At 41.3% G+C, this 21,992-nt stretch overlaps 1 protein-coding gene and 1 pseudogene across 6 annotated transcripts in view; one reads left to right on the forward strand and one right to left on the reverse strand.

Annotated features, from left to right (window-relative positions):
• Nucleotides 1-21,992, forward strand: part of SLC11A2 (solute carrier family 11 member 2) — a 40,029-nt gene that overhangs the window by 11,598 nt on the left and 6,439 nt on the right. For 4 of the 6 annotated variants that reach the window (XM_073881992.1, XM_073881993.1, XM_025882969.2 and 1 more), the window contains 15 exons: nt 4,043-4,114; nt 5,602-5,750; nt 6,505-6,630; nt 7,062-7,181; nt 8,607-8,713; nt 9,239-9,309; nt 9,417-9,484; nt 11,908-12,063; nt 12,692-12,850; nt 13,652-13,738; nt 14,494-14,613; nt 14,772-14,921; nt 16,068-16,141; nt 16,735-16,888; nt 18,862-18,915. In XM_073881992.1, the coding sequence (XP_073738093.1) occupies nt 4,043-4,114; nt 5,602-5,750; nt 6,505-6,630; nt 7,062-7,181; nt 8,607-8,713; nt 9,239-9,309; nt 9,417-9,484; nt 11,908-12,063; nt 12,692-12,850; nt 13,652-13,738; nt 14,494-14,613; nt 14,772-14,921; nt 16,068-16,141; nt 16,735-16,888; nt 18,862-18,915 (1,667 nt within the window). Of the gene's footprint in view, nt 1-1,199; nt 1,408-4,042; nt 4,115-5,601; nt 5,751-6,504; nt 6,631-7,061; nt 7,182-8,606; nt 8,714-9,238; nt 9,310-9,416; nt 9,485-11,907; nt 12,064-12,691; nt 12,851-13,651; nt 13,739-14,493; nt 14,614-14,771; nt 14,922-16,067; nt 16,142-16,734; nt 16,889-18,861; nt 18,916-21,992 lie in introns of all 6 variants that reach the window. The other 2 variants (XM_073881994.1, XM_073881995.1) reach the window with 2 other exon arrangements.
• Nucleotides 10,263-11,160, reverse strand: LOC112832344 (deoxyuridine 5'-triphosphate nucleotidohydrolase pseudogene; annotated as a pseudogene).

The raw sequence follows: 21,992 nt of genomic DNA on the forward strand, positions 1-21,992 counted from the left end.
TTTCCTATCAGTACATTTAGATTTGCTTTATTATAATAGCTGCATGGCATTCTATCCTGTAAATGTACATAGTTTGTTTAACTAGTCCTTGACTAATATCTAGATTGTTTTTAGTCTTTTGATACTACAAAGAATGTTACAGGAAACTTCCTTGCACATACTTCCTTGTGTGAGTATTTCTTTAAGATCCATTCTTAGAATTGCTGGGCCAAAGGGTATGTACACTTCTGGCATTTTAGACAAAAAGTGTAATTTTATTAGTCTTTTTATCTTGTAAAACTTTTTTTTTTTTAAGTAATCTCTACGCCCAGTGTGGGGTTTGAACTCCTGACCCTGAAATCAAGAGTCACAGGCTCTACTGACTGAGCCAGCCAGGCACCCCCACTTGTAAAACATTCTTACAACCTTTTTTGGAGCGGGGAGTAGGGTGGGGGGGGAGGAAGAGCAGAGGGAGAGAGAGAATCTTAAGGAGGCTCCACACTGGGCGACGTGGGGCTTGATCTTACAACCCTGAGTCAGACACTTAACCGGCTGACCCACCCAGGCACCCCCATTCTTAACAACTTTTGATAAGGAATGGGATAAAATAGTTATATTACATTTAACCAAGAGTGCCATTTTTTCTGTTGTTGACTGCTGTTTGACAGGAGGAAACTTACTGGATTTGGAAGAAGGTGACACTTTATGGTTGAGGGTGAACTAGAATATAAAAGCTATGTTGCTTATAATTATCAAAGTATTGCTGGATTGATTCTAGTTGCTTGTATTTCAACTTGATCTTTTCATTAATGTAGTTAAATGACTGAAACAACCTGGTGGTATGGTCCTAGAGAGCAAAACTGTTTTAATATTAACTGCTTCTGTATGGGTCTTAAGTTTTCAAGGAGATTAAATACTGTACAGCTCACCAGGTATAACTGACCCACTCTATTTCCTGCCCTCATTATGTTCTGTAGGCACTGGAAGCAATAGAGCTTGTAGTTTGCTGACTGAAAGTTGGAATCTAGAATAGTTTTTTTCTTTCTCGGAATAATACATTCCTGAGATTTCAGAGAAGACCAGACTTCTTGTATTTATTAGCTTTGTATGTAACTAATATAGAAATAATCCCTTAGGATACTAATAATAATTGTTTAAAATTTTATCATGAAATATTTCTGCCTAAAATTATTTAACTATAACCTTTTTTTAAAAAAAAGATTTTATTTATTTGAGAGAGAGCAAGAGCATGAACACAAGTGAGGGGAGGCAGAGGGAGAAGCAGACTCCCGACTGAGCAGGGAGCCTGATGCGATGTGGGACTCCAACCCAGGACCTGGAGATCATGACCTGAGCCGAAGGCAGAGCTTAACCGACTGAGCCACCCAGGCGCCCCTAACTATCACCTTTATAGACTACAGGCTCAGGGTAAAACACACTACTATCTCAATTGTTTTCTTTTTTTTTTAAGATTTTATTTATTTATTCATGAGAGACAGAGAGAGAGGCAGAGGGAGAAGCAGGCTCCCAGGGAGCAGGGAGCCCGACGTGGGGCTCGATCCCAGGACCCTGGGATCATGACGTGAGCCAAAGGCAGACGCTTAACCATCTGAGCCACCCAGGCGCCCTATCTCAATTCTTAAAATCTTATTTTGGGTAGGAAATTTCCTCAGATGGATTAAACACTTCTGTGACTTACACAGGATATCAGTCATCACTGCAAAAGTAATCTAATTTAGTCAGTTCTTGGTGAGTAGGGCCACATTCAAAGAAACTTGAGTTATTTTTTTAAAAATATTTTATTTATTTATTTGGCAGAGAGAGACACAGCAAGAGAGGGAACACAAGCAGAGGCAGTGGGAGAGGGAGAAGCAGGCTTCCCACCGAGCAGGGAGCCCGATGTGGGGCTCCATCCCAGGACCCTAGGATCATGACCTGAGCCGAAGGCAGACGCTTAATGACTGAGCCACCCAGGCGCCCCAATTTGAATTATTCTTAATAATAATATAATTAATAATAAAATATTAATAACATTATTTTTCACAACAATAATAACGTTCTCAGAGTTGATCAAAGTATAAAGAAGAGCTCTTTGCCTCATATGAAGTGGTCCAAGACCTTTTCCTATAAGAGTTAAAGTCTCAGAGCTGATTTGTGGTGTCTAATTTATTATGGGTTAGGATAACCTTATAACCTGACTTCTTAGAATTATATGTATAATAAAAGGATAAAAGCTCTGGGTGGGGCCCAAGGGGCTGAGCTGTGATTGGAATCCAAGTGTCTACTGCTAGTCTCAGTGGTCAGATATGTAAATCCCATTCGGATAAGGTGCTAAAGAGGGTTTGAATGTAGTCAGTGTTACTGGCATCTACTGGCTGGTGTTAGCCATCTAGTGGGTTTAAACCTGATAGGAGGGACATGGCTAGTTGTCCACTGTAACAAAATACTTGATATTGGTGATTATAGAGACAAAAGATTATGTTTTCCAAATTAGCAAGTGGTGGTATGTTTTACATCTGGGAAGATGGATGAAACCTAGAACGCTTCAGCTCTGAATTCCAAATTCTTTATTTTTTTTATTTTATTTTTTTAAAGATTTTTATTTATTTATTGAGAGAGAGAGAGAGAATGGTAGAGAGAGAGCATGAGAGGGAAGGTGGTCAGAGGGAGAGGCAGACTCCCTGCTGAGCAGGGAGCCCGATGCAGGACTCGATCCTGGGACTCCAGGATCATGACCTGAGCCGAAGGCAGTCGCTTAACCAACTGAGCCACCCAGGCACCCTCCAGGGACAGAATATATTGGTAGATTATCTAAGAAAAGAAAGTAGAAGAATGTTCAGATAGGAACAAGGGAGAAGAGAGAAAGACTTTTCAGTAAAAGATAACTAAGGAGAGGCTTTATAACTTGTTCAGTAGGACCGTTCTTAGTGGGATTTAAGTGGGGGTTGGGGCTAACAAATATTACCTCATCTTTCTCCTTCTAAATTTGAAATCCAGGGCACCTGGGTGGCTCAGATGGTTAAGCGTCTGCCTTCGGCTCAGGTCAGGATCCCAGGGTCCTGGGATCGGGTCCTGCATTGGGCTCCCTGCTCCTTGGGAGCCTGCTTCTCCCTCTGCCTCTCTCTCTCTGTCTCCCTCTCTCTGTCTCTCATGAATAAATAAAATCTTTAAAAAAATAATAATAAATTTGAAATCCACTGAGAAATAGATTCCTTAATCAGTAGATTGAAATGTAAAAAAAGCCAACCTTATTGGTGGGGTTGACTGGAGAATATTCCATAGATCTTTGGCCAAATGGGCTTATGACCATCCTCCTCCTCCCCCCAGTTAAACTTAACCTGTCAGGGCGCTAGACCTCTGGGACAACCCCTCGTTAACTCCCTTGCGGGATGGAGAGAAGTGCTGGCATCCTGCAGACTATGCCTAGTCCTTCTGGTGCCTCATCTCTCCCTGAGTGCCCAGGAAGGGAGAGCCATGGTGATTAGTTTCTTCTTTTGGTTGTTGAAGGGTTGAGGAATGAGAAGCATTATAGGGGAAGTCTCTCTCTCCTCAGGAAATAGGAGGCTGGGAAATAATGGCCCTCCAGTGGTGAGGTGCTATTTTCCCCCCTTTCCAGAAAATTGAATCGTGAGCTTAAATTGTTTCTTAGATCAAAAAGAGTCATAGATCTTTGTCCTTAAAAACTTATAAAAGTTGGGGGAAATCCATCTGGTTTTAAATAAATACTTGAGTTAATCTGGAAGCAAAGGCAGAGACTGGGGGATTGCTTAGCAGCCTCTTTGTGGATGCTTATTAAAAAGTATTTGCCTACTTCCCTGAAATATCTTTTGCTTCAGTTTGGTTTTAAAGTCTTGCTAGCAAAAAGTGATTAAGACTTTTTAATTTTTATTAAATATCTCTTAATCATACCCTGAAAACTGTAATATTTTCAAGGTTCTTTAATTTAGTAGGAGAATTATTCTTTTCATCTAGTATGGGGTCAGTTGTATGGAGTAACAAAATGCTTGTTCTGAACTTGTTAGTTTATTCTTGCTGATTCCTGTCTCCTTTTTCTCCTTTCCAGAATCCTATTCTAAGTACTTGGACACTCAGGCATCCACCATGGTGTTGGGTCCTGAACAGAAGATGCCAGATGGTAATTTACAGCTTTGTTATTGTCTGATTTTTACTAGGAATTAGGTTTAAATCAGTAATAGAAATTGACCATATTTTCCTTCTTGTCATCTGTTACAACAAAAATTGTCCTTAAATCCTCTTCCCTAGCTAACAGTATAATCATAGAGACCTGCTTCAATCAGGTCCAATCCAGTCACCATCTAGTAACTTAGGCTATAAATGATAACCATAAATATCTGTCTCATATCTTATTTCCAATTCTGAGCTGAGCCAAGATAAGCTTCAAGTTTGGTTTCTGTAGCAGTAATGCTTGCAAGGGCAAGTATTAATCACAGGCCTGGCATAAAAACCTTTAGAATGCTTTGGCACTTCACAGCACTGCAGATACTTATATTAAGGAGCAGTAAAATACCGAGCAAGCTCATTAAACTTTGTATTCCATAGATCTTCTGGAGTGTTTTGACTAATTCTTTCTAATTCTAAATTTCCCCTTTAGAAATTCTAAATTTCCCCTTTTCATTCCTTTTCTTTAAATTTCCTCATCAATTCAGGGCCATTTCACACTTCCTATAGAAGGAAAGCTTTTGTTTTTCTAACTGGATGTTGCAAGGATTTCTTGGAAACCCTGACATTAGAGCTCTGTGTTTTGAAATTGCCATTTGATAGCTACCAAACTGGGCTTTGTATCCTTCTGGCAGATTAGCCCTTTTCTGTCAGACCCTCCCCTTCCCAGCATTTAAGATTACCTGCAAAATGCAGGAGTCAGAAACACTAATAAGCAGTCTAAGATGAGCCCTCCTGTCACAAGGGTGCCCACACCCCGTGACCTGAAGCGCTTCACTGCAGGCCTTAGGAGGCAAAGGGTTCCTGTTTGGTGGTTTCCCTGCAGCTTCAGATTTTAGCCTAACCGTGGCAGGATTTGTCAACTTCCACATTTTTTTGAGAAGCCTGACAGAGGTATAATGTCCAAGGATGATTCTTTCACTAAGTCCTACCAAATAATGGATGGGGGTGGGGGCCGAGGAGGGTAGTAACCCACTAGACGGACCTAGTTCTGTTCTTCGAAAAGTTAGGATTTTAGGTTACCAGTATGGCTAGTCGGGTAATGTTCTATTTTGAGCCCCAGGCATCAGTGTTTTTAGAAGAAAATGAAATGATTCTAAAAATTGCCAACTGAGTGTATAGAAGTGTGAAAGTAGGAAAACCATTGTGAGATGAGCGTTAAAACTCATCTAGAGCAAAGTGGCTGGGGAGGAGGGGTGGGAGGGAGCTTTTTTACCATAAGCTTTTTTTATTTCCTGAATTTCCATCCACATGAATATACTGCCTAGTTAGGAATTAATTTATTGAAAGTATAGATGAAAATAAAATATTAGAAATAAATTGAGTAGAGCCAGGTTGGTCTTGTGCATTTAGGTATTAAAAAGATTTAATTTAAAAGTTGCTAAGGACAAGTTGTTGGTGTATTTTGTTCATTTTTCTTTCTTCTCCAACCTGTTAATTTAGATGATGTTTCTGGAGACCATGGGGACTCTCCCAGTCTTGGTACCCTCAACCCGGCCTATAGTACCTCCTCTCTCCCCCGGTCCACTGAGCACTCACAGGAGCCCTTTACTACCTACTTTGATGAGAAGATCACCATTCCTGAGGAGGAGGTTAGTGACAAATCCTTGGAGGAAAACAGTATTTAGGGAAGACTTAGGAGTGAAAAGTCTGCTGGACAACTTAAGATCAACAGCCTCAGATCGAATTTTGGCAAGCAGTCTCTGAAGACAACTTTTGTAATCAGAAGAACTGTTTACAGTAACTGTTCAGGCAAATGAGGGCCTTGAAAACAGCTGCCACATTGCACTAGTGATTATTTTTTGATCTAGAAAGTATGAATTTCATGTTCTTTTTTTACCATGGCTTTTGTCCCTTTTGGGTAGTGATTGGGCACAAGGGTACTGATACTGTTACTTAGGTTTTAGAATGAGAGGCTGATTGATGGAAAGAGCAGGTAAGGGAAGGGTTCTTATATGGACAGAGAAAGTGGCCAGTTTATTGATAAGAAGTGGGTAAGATGGGAGTGCCTGGGTGGCTCAGTCGTTCAGCGTCTGCCTTTGGCTCAGGTCATGATCCCAGGGTCCTGGGATCAAGCCCCGAGTTGGGCTCCCTGCTCAGCGAGCCTGCTTCTCCCTCTCACTCTGCATCCCCTGCTGTGCTTTCTCTCTGACAAATAAATAAAATCTTTAAAAAAAAAAAGTGGGTAAGATGGACGTTGAACTTGGACACACCCAGTATCCAACATCCTAAATCCTTTGTTCTTGTGAAGCTGATATTGTTGCTTTATATGTGATAAAATAACAGATTAATAAGATCAGTAGTTTGGAGGTGATAATTAGTTTGATCTCTTCCTCTCTTGTATAGTATTCTTGTTTTAGCTTTCGTAAACTCTGGGCTTTCACGGGACCCGGTTTTCTTATGAGCATTGCCTACTTGGATCCAGGAAACATCGAATCTGATTTGCAGTCTGGAGCAGTGGCTGGATTTAAGGTGAACATCTAGTCCTACCCCTGTCCCTTTTAAAAACACACAGTACACCCTCACATCCTTTCCCCCTACTCTGCCTGTTGGATATCATCAGCCTTGGAGGTTATATGCAGACACTTCATTGGCAGTGACACTTAGGTGAAAAGTACTTTGCCATCTGGTTTTTAAAATTTATTTTATACACACAGTTCGCTTTAACATTTATTTTATCCACTCCACATAGTTTTCCCCGAACAAGGGAGAAACTAAGGCTCAGAAAGATCTGAGGTGACCTAATAGGTTATATGTACAAACTGAAACAGAACTCAGGTTATTTGATTCCTGACCTGGACTCGTTCCTGAATGTAGTATTTCTCATTCACATTACCAAACAACCAAACGAAAACACTCCAGTTGTGTAGTAAGTGTTATGTTGGGATTTTGTTCTTCTCTAGTTGCTCTGGGTTCTTCTGTTGGCCACCGTGGTGGGGCTTCTGCTCCAGCGCCTTGCAGCCAGACTGGGAGTGGTCACGGGGTTGCATCTTGCTGAAGTGTGTCACCGTCAGTATCCCAAGGTGAGCCGGGTAGTGTCCTGTTTGTCACTCATCTCAGAAGAACCTGTGTGTTTGGTGGAACGTGCTGGCCTCATGGTATACTGAAATAGTGGAGGACTTGGTGGTCAGTGCCCTGCGGATGAGTTCCAGGGGAAATGTTGTAGCCCCTCTTGCTGCCAACCCATATTTCTGTACTCCTTCAGAATTTAACTTGAAATTCACTTTTTGCCAGAAAGCTTCCTTAGAAAAATTCAGTTTGAGTAAATATTTACCATTCATTCTGCCTTCTGACATCTAGCAGTGCCCAGCCCATGGAGGGGTGGGAGTGCTCTGAGCACTTTCATTCATACATCCATATTCCTATTATACATACTTTCTTTTTTGTTTAACTTTGTCATCAATTTGAAAAATAAGGTTTTCTCTTTTACTACAAACTCTCTGTGGCAGGATCTTTGGATTTGTTAATAATTATTTTTCAATTTACCCTGACCCTGGAGGTTACACTGTCTTCCACAACTTTTTTCTGGACATTTTGGGCCTTTCCTGCTATCTAAGGCAGGAATGGACTGGAAAGTAGTTTTAACCTAGGTTCACCTTTAGATAAGATAATGATCTGCCTCTGGTTTGTCCTAAATGTTTAATCTCCTTTCCTGGCTGTGAAAAACTATGCTTATCTGCTTTTTTCCCCCTTATATGCTTCTTAAAAAAAACCTTAGTAATTTATAATTTCTTGTAGTTTCTCTTCATGTATCTTAACAGTTGTTTTTTGTAATAATTTTTTTGGGTAGTAGATACCTGAAGGTATTTTTTTTTCCCTTGGCTTCTGTGAGCCAGTATTAACTAAACTTGTCTTTCACCTGGATTCTTTGAGCAGATTAGGTTCCTGTTTTATTATATGCCACTCAATTTCAACCAGTTTGCCCTGAGTCCCTTTACATATTTGTCCTTTTTCACTTGCTTATATATTGTCGTTACATTAGAGTTGACTCCAGCCTCTTCATTTTTGTTTTGTCTCTTCAGCCACGGTCAGGATATTTTCTTCTGTGGTCATTTTCTGTTCTCTCCTGAACAATATTTTGACCATATTAGCATCCTCATTTTCCCCTAAAACTTTTGGATTGTTTTTAGATAGGAAATTAAGTGGAAATTAATGCTTGGAAATTCCGTTCCTCTATTGAGTGGAAAGTAAGAGAAAAAAATTAGGATCAGCTGCTGTCCTGACCTTGGCTCATAGGCACCACCACACAGAAGCACCCTTGCTTTCTCCAGCTGGGGGCCACAGTACAATGGTGGGCCAGGTGGAGCCCAGTTCTGGTTCTTCATCTCTAGACCAAAGCCTTATGGAGGACTGTTGATGGGTCAGTGCCAAATGTGAATTCCAAACTGTAGGGAAAGTTCTTAGAAATGATTAATTAGAACCATGTCTTTCTGCTGTTTGGTATTTAGGTCCCACGAATTATCCTATGGCTGATGGTGGAGTTGGCTATCATTGGCTCAGATATGCAAGAAGTTATTGGCTCAGCCATTGCGATCAATCTCCTGTCTGTAGGAAGGTGAGGGGGTTTTCCTCCAGAAAGTAATATTTTGCTAGATTTCAAAGCAAATGTAAAAACAAAAACCAAACTAATTTTCAGTTTTCAAGATTCAATTTAAGTATTTTTTCTGTGGAACCTTTCTGGAGCCACCTTCTCTCCTAGCAGCTGTAGGCTCTGTATGTTCTATGTTCTCATGTCGGGTTATTCATCCCTCTATTATACAGTGTGTGACATTGTGTGTTACAATTATTTATTTGTATATCAGTTTGTCCCACTAGACAGTGAGCTCCTTGAGGGATAAGACCCATACTTTTCAGCTTTGTATCCTAAATGTTTGACTTAGTAGACAGTCAGTGTTTGAATGAATGTAATTCATTCAGTTGGTGCTGTGATCCTAAACTACCCAAGGCCTGACTTACTGTCACTGTCCCCTCCCCGTGAGTCCTTGCTTTTCCAAGTGTTGTCTGGAGAGCTGTTGGAAAGAAAGTGTTTTTCAACGTTTCCTTTCTTCCTGTTAATCTCCATTTCTTATCTCTGACCTAGGGTTCCTCTCTGGGGTGGAGTTCTCATCACCATTGCAGATACCTTCGTATTTCTCTTTTTGGACAAATATGGTAAGGAGAGTGGGAATGGAGGGGTCAGTCAAAGGAGCTACTTTACATCATGAGGCTAATGGAGAAGTCTGTCTTCTATGAGCTCACTGTTGCATTTTCCCCTTTAGGCTTACGGAAGCTAGAAGCATTTTTTGGCTTTCTCATCACCATTATGGCCCTCACATTTGGATATGAGGCAAGTGTTGCAGGCTATTCATTACTTTTTATAACCAAAAAAAGATTTTTTTTGCCTTTTCTTTTAAGACCGTATAATGCTAAGATGGTTTAATTGTATCACGTGTTAACAAAAAGCCAAGTTAGCCTAGGCCAATTTTGAAGAAATATGATCTATAGAGACTAGTCTCTGGGAAGGCCTGCTGGGTCTCCTAGGTCAAAAATAACAGATTTTTTAGGACTTTGTAAACTAGCCTCCTTGGTTCCAAGTTGGCTAGCCCCACAAGGAGCAGCCTTGGAGAGGGCTCGGGAGGGAGCTGCAGGGTTATTCCTGGCTGTTAACTTGGAGAGGTTCTAGTTTTGCTTATCCTGGCTTATACCAACTGCAGCTTGAATTTTCTCTGTATTGTGACAGTTAATGAACTATAAAGGATATAGTGGATGTTTCCTGGTTTGTGCCCCAACCCAGATACTCCTAGGAATCAGTACCATTATATGCAGTAATAGTAGCTTTCTATGTCCCGTTGTTATAAACTCATTTTTGCTCATTGGCCTGGCTAAACTTTTTTTTTTAAGATTTTATTTATTTGACAGAGAGATAGCGAGAGCAGGAACACAAGCAGGGGGAGTGGGAGAGGGAGAAGCATGCTTCCCGCTGAGCAGGGAGCCTGATGTGGGGCTTGATCCCAGGACCCTGGGATCATGACCTGAGCTAAAGGCAGACGCTTAACAACTGAGCCACCCAGGCGCCCTGGCCTGGCTAACCTTTTATTTTTTTATTTTTTTATTTTTTTAACTTCAACTTCTTTTTATTAACTTTTTAGTCACTCATACAATAATTTGTATCTATGAAAGAATTCAAATTTATTGAATGAAAGGCACTGCTTACGATTTACAAAACAAGTAAGTTGAAGAGGAAGCTTTCAGTGAATTAAATAATACAGGGTTTTTTGGATCCGTAATTGATAAACACATAATTAAAAAAATAAACAGCTTGTATTAGGTCACCACACAGATTTATACAACAATCAGATGTGTAAAAACATAAGTAAGGTTTTATGGGACCCCAACACAGGTATCTTTTCCTAAATCCTAAGAGAACCAAACAGTTTTAGAAGCTAAAGCTATTATGTTTACAGATGTGCAAAACACTAAGCAAAAATCCTTTATTTTTAAGAAAAAAGTACGTTTCCTCATTTTCTATTCTTGGCATAAATGTTAATTCTTCCCCGTGGAACCAAAACCTCCTGAACCCCTTTCAGTGTCATCTAAAACCTGAACTTCCTCTATTTCTGGATAAAAAATCCGTTCACAAATGAGCTGTGCAATCCGATCGCCCTTTTTGACTTGAAACTTTTCTTTGCCAAAATTAAATAGTACGACACCCACATTTCCTCTGTAATCTTCATCTATGACGCCAGCTCCTACATCGATGAAGTGTTTTGCAGCCAAGCCAGAATGGGGAGCTACTCTTCCATAGCACCCAGACGGAAGAGCTACCTGAATGTCCGTTTTCACAAGGGCTTTCTCCATAGGTGGTAGTGTATAATCATAGGCACTGTACAGGTCATAGCCTGCAGCCCGTGCGGACCCCTTGGTCGGGGCGGTGGCGTGCTCTGAGAGCCGGACAAAGCGGAGCCGCTTGCTGGGGGAGATGGCAGGTGTTGCTTCAGAGCAGGGCATGGCAGAACAGAACGCAAGAAAAGACAGCAGCAGAGAAAACAAACGCCTGGCTAACCTTTTAAAAGTACATGTAATCTGGGGCGCCTGGCTGGCTCAGTTGGTTAAGTGTCTGACTCTTGATTTCGGCTCAGGTCATGATCTCAGGTATCTGATTCTCTCTCTTCCTCTGCCCCTCCTCCCGCTCACACTCTCTGTCTCTCCATTTATAAAAGAAATAAAATCTTAAAAAAAAAAAAGCACATCTAATCTGTAAGTAGATTATACAATAGATTAGTCTAAGGCATCCAAGAGAAATGCTGAACCAGGAAAAAGTATGTGTGAGAAGTATTTATGAATGAGTCTCAGCATACATTAGTGGCAAACGTAAGTGATTTTTAGATAAACATAGGTGAATAGAGGCATAAGTATGGATAATCAAGAATTGACTATATTCTTGGGTCTGTCTCATAGGAGTTGTTGTGAAGCTAATGTCAATGAGGCCCTTAGCAGCCGTCTAATTCTTTAGAATGTAAATGACATTCTCCACACATCTACTTTGTATATCTAAAATATGATGTGAAATATTTGAATATCACAGTCCTGAATTCTCAGACCTGGAAGCAAGTCCCTCATACTTCTTGGTTTTCTGATGGTTCTGTATTCCTCATTATTCTAGGTGGTTGTTGAAAAGAGTATTGTAAGGAGCAGTGGATGCTGAGTGTTTCCTAGTACTGTGTTACACCCCTGGTCTCACGTTCTAATAGTTGTTATGTTGGTATGTAGTATATTACAGTGAAACCCAGCCAGAGCCAGGTACTCAAGGGCATGTTCCTGCCATCCTGTTCAGGCTGTCACACCCCACAGGTCGAGCAGGCTGTGGGCATCGTGGGAGCTGTCATCATGCCACACAATATGTACTTGCATTCTGCCTTAGTCAAGGTGAGCATGGCCCTTATATCTGTGTCATCCAGATAGTTCATGTTTCCTTTAGTTGCAGGGGACACTAGTTTAAAAGCATTAGAGCCCTAAAGGAGTGAAAGGTTTTTCCACGGTTGGATGTTTATAAATTTTACACACTCAGACTCTGTTTTTGTCACAAAGGTGGCCAGAAATAAGTGACCCCACAGAGAAACTGGGACTAAAACTCTTCATAATAGGTCCAAAAGTACACCAAATCTCTTGTGTTTAAATCCCAAAAGACTGAGTGACCTTGAAGAGATAAGGAGTAAAGAGCCCAACCAAGGTTTTATCAGTCAGTCTTATACAGTAGTTTCCTGGAAGATTTCAGAGACCTTTATAATTAAGGTTGTTAGGACTGAAAATCAGGTTGTTTTTGTATGTCAGTGGTTCTTCTAGCCACAGTAACTGAGAGCTCAGTAGTACAGTCATCATTTCCTGTTTGGGGAACGTGCAGTGTTGTCAGAGGGTCATGAAGTCCTTACTCACTTAATGAACTGGGATGTAAGTAAGTTTTCTCATATTTCTTATGGTCAGTTGTTTGCCGAAATGTTACTAGGAATCTTGTTCTAAATAATCAAAAAATGACTACTGGTGTTTATCTCTCTAGTCCAGACAGGTAAACCGAGCCAATAAGCAGGAAGTTCGAGAAGCTAATAAGTACTTTTTCATTGAATCCTGCATTGCACTCTTTGTTTCCTTCATCATCAACGTCTTTGTCGTCTCAGTCTTTGCCGAAGCATTTTTTGAGAAAACCAACGACCAGGTGGTGAGTAAGCCAGGGTCATGAGTGGTAGTGAATGTGAGGGTAGTGAAGGCTGGAATAGGGTAGGCAAAATAACAGTGACTTGGAGCTCAAGGAAAACAGATCTCCAGCCTTAGGACTGCCCCCTCATCACTGCACTAGTCAGAGTCTAGAGTCTGCGGGCAGACCAAGCCTAGACCCATGTTTCCCAGCTATTGGCTCAGAAGGGAGTTTGCCTCAGAATAGCAAAGATTGCCTTACGCTGTTGTGTTTGTGGCTTCATGTCTCTTGGGCTCTTTGTCATCCCTTTTTGTTTCCTGTTTATCAACCGCCAGCCTGCTTGCCAGTCCTGCCATTTGGAGGTGAGGACGGATAGGGAGAAGTCAACAAACAGAAAGCAGAAACTGGCTGAGATACACTCTTTTGCATTTTGAATTCACTATCATCTTGATTCCTGATTGCCTATCTATAGGACCTCTGACACCTGGCTCTGCTTTGACTAAGGAGTCCTCTCATATTTCTTAAGGGCCCTCTCCTCCTCCCATCACTTAAAGCCAGCCAGCATTCACATATTACCAGGCACACTCTTAACTCAGTAAATGTTTTTGATGGCATGAGGGTATAGAAGGATTATGGAAGAAGACCACAACTGCCTTTGCTGCCAGTCCCTGCTCGTGTTACACCCTGTATCCAGTGTCTTACCTCCAGCCTGTGTCTCCTAGATAACTTGAATGTGACCCATAGTTTGTGATCTGCAGGAGAACTCCTCTGGTCTGGTCCTTGCCTCAAAAATAAAAGTTGCCCCTAAACTGCTTTGCGTTCCAGATTGCAGTCTGTAGAAATAACAGCAGTCCCCACACTCACCTTTTTCCTGATGATAACTCGACACTGACTGTGGACATCTACAAAGGGGTAAGCCTTTTCAGATTTGTGATCACTGCTCCTGAATCAGTATTCTTGGCACAGTGTCTGATCTTTCCTGTGGGTTCGCTTTGGAGCTGAACCTATCTTCTCTGGAGTGTCATTTATTTCAGAGGTCTAGATGCCACACAAGCATTTCTGGATTACATGGGAGGGAATAGAGGATCAGCTGAAAATGAACTGTATCAGCAATTCCCAGAGTTATGTTGATATTATATTGTTTTATAGGATGTGAATTGGGGGAGACTAAAGAAAGTACTCCTAGTAAAGTATTCTTTATTGGGACCTCTCAGTCCTTTTTATGCTGGTTACATTATGAATCTCCCAAGAGTAGAATACATAATTTATGTAGTATTTCCCAAATGTATTTGACCTTTCTCTTCACTCTTGTTACTATCTTCCAGAATAGTGTGTTAAGTAATATAATTTGGGAAATGTTGTGTAGGCTTTCTTCTTTTTTTTTTTTTTAAACATATTTAAGATATAAGTTGAGGATGAAGGCTTTAGGAACTTGGAGAAAAGACTGAGCAGAGGAATGAAGGAATATCCAGCAAAATTTATGTTGAAGGCCTCTAAAATGAGGTCAGGTCCTGAGTCTAGCTTCTGGGGAGTAGCGCCCAGCACAGTACGTGGTGTAGGTTGGTACATAGCAAAAGAAGAGGGAGAAATGCTGCAGAGAAATTCTGTTTTGGTCATTGTCTAAGCAGATCATTGACACAAACATCTTTCTCCCCTGCCTCTCCCAGGGTGTTGTACTAGGATGTTACTTTGGGCCAGCTGCACTCTATATCTGGGCAGTGGGGATCCTGGCTGCAGGACAGAGCTCCACCATGACAGGAACTTACTCTGGCCAGTTTGTCATGGAGGTATGTGCTGTTTTGACTGGTATAGATTAGAGGAAGAAAATATCGATTGCCCTTTTGTTACTTCTTAATCCCATGTTTCTAGGATCTTCCCGAACCTCCCCAAACCTTTCTCTGTTTCCTGTTCTAGGCATTCATCCTGCTTCTGTGTTTTCTTCCAGGGATTCCTGAACCTAAAATGGTCACGCTTTGCCCGAGTGATTCTCACCCGCTCTATTGCCATCATCCCTACTCTGCTTGTTGCTATCTTCCAGGATGTAGAGCATCTAACGGGGATGAATGACTTCCTGAATGTTCTGCAGAGCTTACAGGTGAGGAGGGAGCTGGGGAAACTCCCATCCCATTTAATCAGGCAGCATTATATATTGCCCGTAGGTACCAAGCCTGTAGTGCTGGGTGCTGGGGAAAATTCAGAGGAAGAAAGAGGCACAGTCTCAGTCTGCAGTAAATGTATGGAATCCCTGGTATCTAAAAAACTTTTAGAAATGGTTTGGTTTATAAAAGCATGTTGAGGGGCGCTTGGGTGGCTCAGTCGGTTAAGCATCTGCCTTCAGCTCAGGTCATGATCCCAGGGTCCTGGGATGGAGCCCTGTGTTCAGCCCCGCATCAGGCTCCCTGCTTAGCGGGGAGCCTGCTTCTCCCTCTGCCTCTGCCTGCAGCTCCCCTGCTTGTGCTCTCTCTCTCTCTCTCTCTCTCTGTCCAATAAATAAATGACATCTTTTTAAAAAGGGGCGCCTGGGTGGCTCAGTTGGTTAAGCATCTGGCTCAGCTCGGGTCGTGATCCCAGGGTCCTGGGATTGAGCCCCGCTTCGGGCTCCTTGCTCAGTGGGGAGTCTCCTCCCTCTGCCTGCCGCTCCCCCTGCTTGTGCTCTTTCTCTCTCTCAAATAAATAAAAATCTTAAAAAAAAAAAAAAAAAAAAAGCCTAGGGCACCTGGGTGGCTCAGTTGTTAAGCATCTGCCTTTGGCTCAGGTCATGATTGCAGGGTCCTGGGATTGAGCCCCGCATCGGGCTCTCTGTTCAGTGGGAAGCCTGCTTCTCCCTCTCCCACTCCCCCTGCTTGTGTTCCCTCTCTCTCTATCAGATAAATAAAATCTTAAAATAAAATAAAAGCCTGTTGAATGGGAATTATCTGCTATAATTACATATAGAGTATAAAATTACTGTTTTTAATCCAAGCAAACATTAAATAACACAGGACACTGCTAGGTCCTATTGAGGTTAAAAAGGCAAGGCAGATACGAATGTTTATAAAGACACAGGATCAGAATCAATGCTAAATTAATGACGGCTCTACAGGTTTCAACATAAGGCATGAGCATCTTGGGATGATAGGAATAATTTCTCATGGGGTAGATGAGGTGGGATGTGTGTTTCCCTTGTGCTAACAGTGCTGCTCTTGGGGGTAATACAAGGATCTCCAGTAGCTCTATCTGATCTTCTTTCTCTCTTTTCCAGCTTCCCTTTGCTCTGATACCCATCCTCACGTTTACGAGCTTGCGGCCAGTTATGAATGACTTTGCCAATGGAATGTGAGTGTACTGCTCTCAGTTCCCCAAAAATACGTGGGGGAAGCATGTCTTCATTGAATAGGCCAGTCAGGAAATGAGTCATGGAGGGGAACCACATGTTTTGAGAGGTGAATGCTGGAGCTGCCCCCCTCAGTCTTTGGCTCAGAGAACAAAGACTGTGAACGTGGTAAAAAAGGCAAGCACGTTTTTCATTTCTAGCAGGAGAAAGTTCCGCTCTTAGGGCTTTGTTAATTCTTCAGCTTTAGTCACTGAAGTGTAAAGCACCTTAATTCCATGTTAAATGATCTTAATGAGAAAACCATAAACAAATACCTTTTATATACATCTTGAAAGGGTATGGGGTTTTTGAAATTGTTGCATCTCTAGGTACTCAGGACTTGTTGCATTTCTAGGGACTTAAATATTAAGGATTATTTGAGAGTATTTTCCCCCCTCTTTCTCCCTATTGGTGGTCTTACTTGGGACATAGTAACAATTTTCAGTTCATTTTGAGATGCCTCTTACTCCTGTCCTGTCTACCCTACCGGACAGTGTCCTTTTCTGCTTGTGAATGGGTTGGACTGTTCCACCAGTGACTGATGCTTCTTTTACAGAGGCTGGAGGATTGCAGGCGGGATATTGGTCCTTATCGTCTGTTCCATCAACATGTACTTTGTCCTGGTTTATGTCCAGGAACTCGGGCATGTGGCATTGTATGTGGTAGCTGCTGTGGTCAGTGTGGCTTATCTGAGCTTTGTGTTTTACCTGGTAAGTCCATTCAGGAGGGGCAGAGGTGTAGGTGTCAGAGATGGTAGAGATGGGGCTTATTAACACCAAAATGAAAGGACCCAAAAGAGCACGTAGCAGTCTTTTTTTTAAGCACATAGCAGTCCTATCTCCAGGTTAATGAGACAGTTTACATGAAATTAAGTCAACTGTGGTTAAACGGTATTTTTAACTGTAAGATTTATTTTGATTCTTAAGAGCTGTCATGTCACTTCTGTCTGGTTTCCATTCTTAATAATTCCTGATAAGAGGGGCACCTGGGTGGCTCAGTCAGTTAGGCATCTGCCTTTGGCTCAGGTCAAGATCTCAGGGTTCTGGGATTAAGCCTCATTTCAGGCTCCCTGCTCAGTGGGGAGTCTGTTTCTCCCTCTCCCTCTGCCCACTCATGCTTGTGCTCGCTCGCTCTCAAATAAATAAATAAATAACTTAAAAAAAAAATTCCTGATAAGAGAGTGTAGTGTGTTTGAGGAATTAAAAGAACAGTATAGAAAGGGAGTGGCATAAGATTTTAATAGCTGTTTACTAAAGAAAGAATAGTGATATTCTCTCATTGAATTACTCTAGAGTTATTTAAAAATGATGGTTATAAAATCATAGCTACACAGAAAATGAATGCAGAATAATGTATTCCAAGATAATAAATATTTTTTTTCAAAAATTGGGTAAATTATGTAAAAAATGGTGATAGTAGCTGTGTTAGGATGTTTCCTTGATGGATATATTCTTTTCTCTATTTTCCAAGTCTTCTGTAACATTACTTATAGTAATGGAAAATAGTTCTAGCAACAAAAACAACAAATGCTCCTCCCTGTTCTGTACAGATTTCTCTGAAAAATGCATGTGTGGTGTTAGGGACAGCAGAATTTATACCATACATGCTGCAGAGAATGGTTAAGGATGGAGCCTGGAGACCTGCTGATCTTTTTAGCTCTTACCTAGTCCCCATGCCAGTATCTGTCACAGGTTAAGTACTAGATTGAGAAAATCACTTTAGTGACTGTTGAAAAATTATGTCCTGGATTTATTTATTTTTTCTTCTCTCTTCCCCAGTATACCTTGAGCACACTAGGATTATGCTGAATCTATATTCTAAGGATTTACCCCAAGGAAACCCAAGTAACTGAACATGTCCTTGATAGGAATTATTTTAAAAATTCACTATAGAAGATAAGGGAATCCTTCCTTCCTACAAATTAGCTATGAAGAGACTGAGTGTCCTCAGTCACCCTGAGACCGTCAAGGTTGTTGAAGCCCCATTTTTAGGCTGAGGACTGATTCCGGGTCGGTTACTGCTGTTAAACCCCAAAACACGTACTTCATAGAGTAGTTTGGGATACTATCCCAGTTGTATTGGTCTGTCGGTCATTACCTCCACCTCTGCCTGCGTCATGAGGAATGGGGTAGGACTGAAGAAAAAGGGTCTTCAGGGAACTCCCAGTTGGCAAAAGAAACAAACGACAAGCACAAAGCAGTAGGAACTGGCAACTTGATATTGAAAATAGTATGAAGAAACTTTGTTGAGGAAGGCAGATTCCAGGATGTCTTGAAGGGGGGTAAGGGGTTGGAAGAATGACTTGTGCAACCTGGGTGGTAGGAGATGAGCAGAGCTAGATACATATTCAAGGAAGAGAGCAGGGGGGCACCTGGGTGGCTCAGTCAGTTGAGTGTCTGCCTTCGGTTCAGGTCATGATCCCAGGGTCCTGGGATCAAGTCCTGCATCAGGCTCCTTGCTCAGTAGGGAGCCTGCTTCTCCCTCTGCCTGCCTATCGCCCTGTTCGTGCTCTCTCTCTCTCTCCCTCCCTCTATCTCTCTCTGACAAAGAAATAAATAAATCTTAAAAAAAAAAAAAAAGGAAGAGAGCAGGTTTGCATCTGAGCAGTACAGTGTGAGCCGTCATGATGGGAAGAGGGGTCTGCAGAGAGGTTGGTGAATGATAACCATACTTTATCTTTCAGGGTTGGCAATGTTTGATTGCATTGGGCATGTCCTTCCTGGACTGTGCGCACACGGTAAGCATCTCTAAAGTCCTGCTGACCGGAGAAGCCACTGGTGGCTATACTAAGTAAACACTGGATCAGTCTGTCTTCCACAAGTATAGCCATCAGAGCCAGTGTGTTTCTGTGGTTTACTGTGTGAACATAGCCAAAAGTATGTGCTGTTGCACAGACTGCATTTAAGACTCAACTCTTTGTTGGGAAAGACTTTGTTTCAATATATGTTTGAAAGATGGAATTTTTTTTTTCTTCCTGACCTCCTAACCTGGGAAATAGATTAGACAGGATCTTTGAAAAGCTGACATTTGCTGCTATCATTCCAACACAAACTCTTAAGTAGCTGCCCAGGGGCCAGCTTGTTTTATCCTTTTGAGAGATAATCCTATGTGCATGCTTCTTAACCAGGCTATGTGTTAAAAAAAAAAACATATTTGAGAAATGTAATAAAGTTTTCATAAGATAAATTACAGGATGGGTATGCAGGTTTTGTTTATAAAAAGATAAAAGGCTGAGAAATACTTTTTTTCTTATGCATACCCTGTCAGTTATTTTGATTATAAAAAGATAAAATCTCAATGAAACTGGTTTCATCCATATTGAATATAAAATTATGAAGCATCTCCCTCTTTCAGGTTCAGGATTGTTTTAACTTATTTCCGCTTTAAATTTCTTGGTGGAAGTTAAGAGGGATGAGAAAGGATAAAGCTGGTGCTAAACACACAAATAGCAAAGCTGACATGTAGCTGGTGGTTATTAATCACCTTAGAAAATCACTGAGCAGATTTTCCTCAGAGATCGAAAGCTTATCAGGATTTTCTTTTAAGTCCTGATTTTCTTAACTTTCATGTTAGTACAGAGCTTTCCCGATGATATTTATTCTTGAGCACATAGAGTTGTAAAACCTTCACCTTCCTCATTCAGGAGGTTGGTTATAGAAAAAGATGGTAGCCTTTATGAACTGACATGAGATTTTGGAATGAGAAGAGACTTTAAAGGAAAGAAGAGCCATCTATTTTATTCCTAAAAGACACCTCCTACCAGAATTGTCATGGTTTTCCGAAGCATGCCCAAGACAACTTGCAAGGCAATCTCAGGAGCTGTGGACCTAACTGTTGCAAAGCTCTTTCTCTCTCTCAGCAAGTCAGTAGGAATCACTGTGATTGAAAAGTTCTCTCTCAGCAAGGTTGCACTGGGCTACCTCTCTTCAGCCATTCCCTCAGAGGGAAAAACTTTGAGACCAGATGGTGGAGCTCTGGAGTCAGAGGACGTGGGTCCCTTCAGCATGAAGCTGCAGCTCTTCAGCCACTGCTGACATTTTTACATGTGGAGCCTGAGATTATGTGATTATATCCAATCAATTCACATTTGTCTGGTGGAGATAAATAATCAAGTCTGTTACAGCCATGGACTTGATGAGAATAGTAATGGGAATGGCATTGAAGGACTTCTCATTTTTGGGACTTTCCTTCTAGAGTCCGGGTTGATTGATATTCTCTATTCATCTGAGCCCCTAAATGCATTATTGCTGATATTTTGCACACAGTCAAGAGTACAGATTGGATGGATTGTCTTTCAAAAGGCATTAAGGATAAACTGCTGTGTATCACTGACCATACCTTATCTTAGCCCCTTGAGTAATATAGCACAGGATCATGAAAGATAAATTTCCCTCACTGTTCGTCCTCACATCTGCCCCTCTCCATGTCATTATTCCCCAAACTGGTCATAAGGGCACTCTGTGAAGATACTAGGGACTGACATCTTAATCTCTCATCTGGTTGGACTAGGTGAAGGCAAAATTGACAAGAAAAATTTTTTGTAAAGACAGTACAATAATACTTACAACCTTTGCCCTGAGTCTGGGTAGGTCCAGTCAGTCTCAGATTCACAGTATTTAGAAGTTCAGGTAAAGCTGCTTGTTTTCTTTTGAAAGTTTTGCTTATGACTTAATATGATGGAAAATTTCCTGCCAGTTAAGTGGCATTTTATATGTGTGGTGTTTGACGGTGTTAAAAATACTCCTATACTGTATTCCATTTGATCCTGTCAGAATGAAAGTATACTTCAACCAGTACTCTGGGTGCAATAAACACTGCTGTGAAGTCTCCCAGTGCCAGCATGTGGTGTTTGTGCCGAATGTTAAAAGTATACAGTTGTACTTTATGTAAAGTGGTCCTTGTTCTCCATAAATGTGACATGAAGTAATTGTGCTGTTACAGCACACCAGGAGTTAATGGATGGGGAAGAGCTGTAGTTTGGCTCCTGTGAGGTCCTACTAGTGTTATTACAAGTGGTTACAACTGAGCTGTTCGTGCCCATTTAACAGTATGTAAACTGGTTTGTAATTAAAAATTTTTCCTTTCCCTGTTTGGTTTCCTGGGTATTTTTTTTAACCTTGAAAATACTTCCGGGGATGCCTGGGTGGCTCAGTCAGTTAAGAGTCTGCCTTCGGCTCAGGTCATGATCCAAGGGTCCTGAGACCAAGCCCAGCATCAGGCTCCTTGCTCAGCAGGGAGCCCGCCGCTCCTCATACTTGCACTTGCGCGCACTCTGACAAATAAATAATAAAAATAAAATCTTAAAAAGAAAAAAAAATATTTCCAAAATACTGCAGCATCAGCCAGCACCTAGATGACATTTTAAGCCCATATTGTTAGTGATTCTTTTAAAGGGATGGAGGTGTAAATAGGTTTAGTCCCTGGAAGACTTGGTGAACTGCAGACCCCAAACACTAATACCAGTTTACCCACTTAGTCAAATAGTTTTGCTGTTGCTAAAGGTCACATCATTGCCATATTTAAACTAAAAAAAAATTGTTATTCTGCCTTTTTTTGCTCTAAGCTGAACATTTTTCTATCTGTAGTCTTGTTTCACCATTGAAGTATGCTTTTATATTCCGTATGTGCTGCCAATAAAAAAAAGTATGAGTATTTGAAAAGAAAAACCAAAATTGCTTAGCTTAAAAATTGAAAGCATTTTGGCAGAACTGATATAAATGGAAATATTGTCACCATTTAATAAAACAAAGCTCAGGCATAGTAAACTACAGGCCCTGTCACCATACCAGTGACAGGAAAGTCAGCACTTCATTT

The sequence above is a fragment of the Callorhinus ursinus genome, unplaced genomic scaffold, assembly GCF_003265705.2.
Source record: "Callorhinus ursinus isolate GAN/ISIS: 27379988/994484 unplaced genomic scaffold, GSC_fseal_2.0 scaffold44, whole genome shotgun sequence".
In the NCBI taxonomy this organism is placed as follows: Eukaryota; Metazoa; Chordata; class Mammalia; order Carnivora; family Otariidae; genus Callorhinus; species Callorhinus ursinus.